The sequence below is a fragment of the Salvelinus alpinus genome, chromosome 18, assembly GCF_045679555.1.
Source record: "Salvelinus alpinus chromosome 18, SLU_Salpinus.1, whole genome shotgun sequence".
Lineage (NCBI taxonomy): Eukaryota > Metazoa > Chordata > Actinopteri > Salmoniformes > Salmonidae > Salvelinus > Salvelinus alpinus.
Genome location: NC_092103.1, coordinates 19,481,201 through 19,486,081, shown reverse-complemented (window position 1 = coordinate 19,486,081; position 4,881 = coordinate 19,481,201). Strand labels below are relative to the sequence as shown.

Sequence of the window (4,881 nt, the reverse complement as noted above, 5' to 3'; positions counted from 1 at the left end):
TAAAAAAGGTTTTATTGTATTTAACAATATCAACTCTAACCCCCCCTTGATTAGAATTAGTTTCACATCTGCCTGCCGCCCGACTCTGTCCCTCATTACTGTAGAATCTCATTACAATCAGCCCCCAGGGGAGACATGCGTCAGTTTTAAACACACTTTCTATCCCTCTCTCACTGCCTCGCGCTCCCCCCTCTCTCCGTCTACAGTAGCGGAAGTCCTCATCTAAGAGAACGACAGTCTCTTTTCTCCTACATGCAGCATGGAAATTGTTTTACACTGCCAATTAAAATAACAGATACCGGTACATTTAGATTGTTTTCTCTCAGTCAGTCAGGATATGTAGTTGGCAAAAAATAGACCAAAATAGGGCTGACACTCCAAGTCCCCCCTCCGTTTTTTACCTAACAGAATAACACACAAAAGTGTTTGGAAATGCAGTCAAGATGTGGAAAATAATACTTATTGGGCTGTGAACTCCGAGAGAAAAGGTTATATCGATCTCCACACACTCCACTTCCTCTTATTAAACCATAGTTATATCAGTGGGGTTTTAAATGTTTATTCAAAATCTTTATTTAGAAAATGATAAGGTTATGTGCTATAATTCATTTAAATATATCAATTATGCTTGGCTATAAGTAACAGGTAAAAATAAGGAATAGTGGTGTCCGTTGTGAAAATTGTCCATCTAGTCCGAGCAGAAACACAAATGCTGCAGGCAATGTAACCTCGGCTCTCCACTAGCATGTCCTATAGTCCTAGAGGAGAGGAGAGTCGCAGAATGTACAAGGACCCTGCAGTATCCTCTTGATCCAGTCTGGGTCTGCAGTGAAGAGGGTAGGAGGAAAATAAATAAACATTGAATATTTTATCAGATTCATCTGTTCAATCACAATCATCTGCTCCACTATTTGAGCAGTAAATAGATAACAGCTTGAACACTCAGTAATGTTAAGCTTATTGAAAATCGTTTATGCAGGCAGTCTGTGACAATTAAAGAAAAAAGTTTTTGGAGAAAAAAAAAGTACTTTCTTATATATTGTCAATGCTATATAAGGAGATATGCTGATCAGGGAGCAGGATGAGTGAGAGAGCTGACAGTGAATAACAGCCCTGGGAGAGAGAGAAGAGGGTGGAGTGAGAGAGGAGGTAGAGAAGTGGAAAGTGGCGCTAGCTGCTTACCCTCAGGCACTGGCAGTCTGGCAATGCTATCCTGCAGCAGGCAGCGTCTGTACGTGAGTGTCTGGCACGCCTGGTAGGATAACACACACCTGAAAGAGACGGGCACGCTTCAGACAGGCACTGACACTGAGTGGGAGGGGTATCAATAGTCTAAAGTGGCTTCCTTTGCTCATATTCTTCCCTTCATTTGCAATGACTGGAAAGAACAGAATATGTGAAAGTGAATTCCCAGTAGACATCATTATTCAAGAAATCCCTAGGACAGGAGTTCCCAAACTTTTTTGGCCCACAACCCCATTTTCATATCAAAACCTTTTCACAACCTCACCATGTACATTTTTTTTTTTAATAAAGTTATGTAATCAGGCCAATGGTAACTTTTTTAATTGGGGCTTTGACAGTCTACTACAAATCAGTCAAAGTATTTCATTCTGAAGGAGGTATGGTTTGAAGTGACTGAAATGCATCAGAAAAAGGTATTGGGAAGTTCAGAATATCGTCAGGCAAACATTTTGTATGAAATTCTTTGTAGAAAAGAATATCATTGATGATATTTTATGAAAATGCTGTCTGCAACATGAAAGCCAACTGACATACGAAGGCAACTGTGGCATAAACATTGGACTAGCATAGCAAAAAATTGCAGTATTTAGAGTACGGGAATCGGGTGACTCGTGGTTAACGCAAATAAGGTTGATGACACTTTACCTGAGCCACATGTGTCCATTGGAGCAGATAGCCTGTTTGCGGTCTGTGAACGGTAGCACCTCCTTACACAGACTACAGTACTCTGGGAACGTCTGCTTGTTCATCTTCTTCTGGATGTGACCTATCAGGACCTGGGGTACAGACAGCAAGACGTGAGAGGTGCTGAATAATGCACAACAGGGTTTAGCCTAATGTTGAAAAACTTGATTATTGCTCAGGCTATGGAATAGGGTAATAGAAATGTGTAGGGAGCCTAGTCCAACCTTGGCAGCCCTGTCCTCGTATGTAGGGTCGCAGGTGAGGAAGTCACAGACCCCCCTGGTGGGGATACTGGTATTCTCTGTGATCCAGGTGTGAAGGTACACCTCCCCCAGAACCCTCTTCATGTGCTCCCTGGTCAGGTGGGCCTCCACCGCCTCGATCCACGCTATCACCTCTCCCATCTTCTCCTCCAACGCCTGGGATTCTGGGTCCTGTAGCTTCGACACCCCCTCTTCCCCTCCTCCACCCCCCTCCTCATCCCCCACAAACACCTTGGAGTCTTCATGCGTGGGGCGCCAGCGTGCCTCCACGGGGGCCTTCTGCAGGGACTGGTAGAGCACGCGCACCAGGAAGAGTTTTAACCTCCACAGGTAGGGGGAGCCTGTGTTGTGTACCTTCTTGTCCAACTCCTCCTGCAGCAGAGCAGGAATGCATTTCTCCTTCAGCACCCTCCAGCGCACCAGGTCCAGCAGGTCAGTCTGCTTGAACAGGCTCTGGACCTGGGACTCCAGCAGCTCTGCCGCTGCGTCGTTTGGCGTCTTCAGGGTCACAAACTGGACCTGGTACGGCCTGGAAACCAGGTGCTGACCATTGGTCATCCCTGCAGTACTGACCAGGGCCAGGTAGGCCCCGTTCGGGCTGACCGCGATGCCATGCATCCTCCGCCCTGCCATGCCTTCTGGCAGCACGATCTCCTCCTGCTTAAAGGCCACGGCCATGTCGGTAAAGATGGGCGTGAGCTTCTTGACCGTCCCGTCCAGGGAACAGGTGTAGATGGAGCCCCCCTGGCGGCTGGCTGTCATGGAGACGATGGGGGTGGAGTGCAGGCCAGTGACGTGTGAGTTGTGCACGTTGAGGCCCGCCTTGGAGATGAGCAGCAGGCACCAGAAGAGGTAGGAGCCCCTGGCCGCCACCACCAGGCTACAGTTACAGTTCTGTTTGGGGTGGAATAGGGAGATACACTTGATGTTGTGTACAGGGATCTGGTCTGACTCCTGCCACAGGACCACTGGCTGGCGCAGGGTGAAGTAGCCCTTCACCGCCTTCAGGTTGACAGGCAGGATCTTGACAGGCCCTACCGCACTGCCCACGATCAGTCCACTCATCTTGCGCCCGCTGTGCTCGTACTCCCACCATGCCAGCACACTGGGAGATGACACCCCAGACTGGATGGTGTTACAGGACACCACTGAATCCTTCCCCAGCATGGGCAGGCAGAACTGCCACACCACCAGGTCTCCGTTCTCCATCAGCACGGCCAGCAGCACCGTCCCCACGTCCTTCCACTTGTTGTTGGTCTGGACGTGCTGCGTGGTGCACAGACTGGACCACTCCATCCGTACAGGGGTCTGCATGAGGTAGCGTCTCTGAAGCTCAGCCAGGTCCAGGAGGTTAGCCTTGGGGGGCTCCCCACCCTGCACTGAGTAGCCTCTACTCTCCAGGCTCTCTCCATACAGCTGGGTCAGGTCAGCTACCACTGTCCACTGTAGACGCTTGGTGCTGCTGTGGACGGTCAGCTTGTGGTCTAGGGTGAGGGAGGCCAGAAGGCTGAGACCGTTGCCGTCACAGCCCAGGGGGGACCAGCTGGTGTACATGATGCCCTTATGGACGCCTAAGGTGGGGTTGAACACTCTGTCCAGCATGGAGGACTGGCTCACTGAAGGGTCGCTGGAGAACTTGTCTTTGGCCCTCAACAGTTCCTCCGCTGGACCCACCTGGACACATAAAAACAGCTACCTTTAAAAGTAGGCATCTGAATGCATTTAGTATACCATACTGAGAAAACTAAAACGACTTTCAGATAATATCTAAATCACAAAGTAAGTGCATCAACCTAATTTGCTAGCCTAAATATGTTTTACTTTGGAATAAATGGTTAACTGCTGCTAGCAGTTAGAAACAAATAGGCAGCAGGCATCAGCCAGGTAAAAACAACAACCTCACAATTGTCATTTCTGCCAAGCGGTTTTGAGGTGTGGAATGAACGCCAAAGTAAGCTAGCTACATGTGTCCAATATTCACCTTCAATTCACAGACTTTGTCCGGCACGGGGATGGAGGTCCGATGCAGCACCAAGTCTTGGTTGTTGCCGTGAACATCGCACAAGACCTCCATCAAAGAAATGCCACTTGTAGTAGAGGCCGAGAGTCGGTGGTCCTCAGACCACGTGAGCGGCTCAAAACCGCTGACCGGACTCAAGAGCTTTATTACCGGATCCCTCTTCACAACTGGACCGAGTTCTGCCCAGGGATCATCCTCTGGTTCGGCTTCGGTAAGCTGTCCTTCCTCTACCCCGTCCGCAACACGAGCTGGGCTGCAAGCAGCCATTTTCCATGTAAAAAATAAAACAACGCGTCACTACGGCGGTGGAGTAGGGACATACCACAATGAAAAACCGAATCAAAGCCTCTCGGGTTGCAGTGTAGATATCTGGGTTAAGATGACAGGAAGACTGACTGTCTGTGCTTGGCAAAAATAAAAACACAAGCCCGATTACCTCCCAGCTAATTTCAAACGTTCCTACAACTTTTCCCCCCGTAGGAGTCTCATTAGGTCCTTAATTAACCTTTTCATAGGAATGTTCCGGTGAAGGAATGTTTCCAAGAGACCATTCCAATAGACCATTCCCTTCAAATAGAATCAAATAGGATTTACCCAGAACGTGGTTACCATGTTCTCAGAATTTAAGATAATAATGTTCTAGACACATTTCATAGGAAAGTTGTAAGA

General features: G+C 48.4%; 1 protein-coding gene across 1 annotated transcript; it reads right to left on the bottom strand.

The window, feature by feature from the left end:
• Nucleotides 1-543: 543 nt before the first annotated feature.
• On the bottom strand, nucleotides 544-4,593 carry LOC139543949 (general transcription factor 3C polypeptide 4-like). Its single transcript, XM_071350545.1, has 5 exons — nucleotides 4,174-4,593; nucleotides 2,154-3,866; nucleotides 1,891-2,021; nucleotides 1,183-1,271; nucleotides 544-823 (listed from the first exon to the last, which is right to left on the bottom strand). Exons 1-5 carry the CDS (start codon nucleotides 4,477-4,479, stop codon nucleotides 759-761), a joined length of 2,304 nt encoding a protein of 767 aa, XP_071206646.1. The 5' UTR covers nucleotides 4,480-4,593; the 3' UTR covers nucleotides 544-758.
• Nucleotides 4,594-4,881: the final 288 nt, after the last annotated feature.

Excerpts from the sequence above, each read along its gene's own strand:
- LOC139543949 (XM_071350545.1), bottom strand. The coding sequence starts at position 4,479 with ATGGCTGCTTGCAGCCCAGCTCGTGTTGCGGACGGGGTAGAGGAAGGA. Across the intron at positions 3,867-4,173 it reads ACAAAGTCTGTGAATTGAAG|GTGGGTCCAGCGGAGGAACT; the intron begins GTGAATATTGGA and ends TTATGTGTCCAG. Across the intron at positions 824-1,182 it reads CAGACTGCCAGTGCCTGAGG|ACCCAGACTGGATCAAGAGG; the intron begins GTAAGCAGCTAG and ends TCTTCACTGCAG.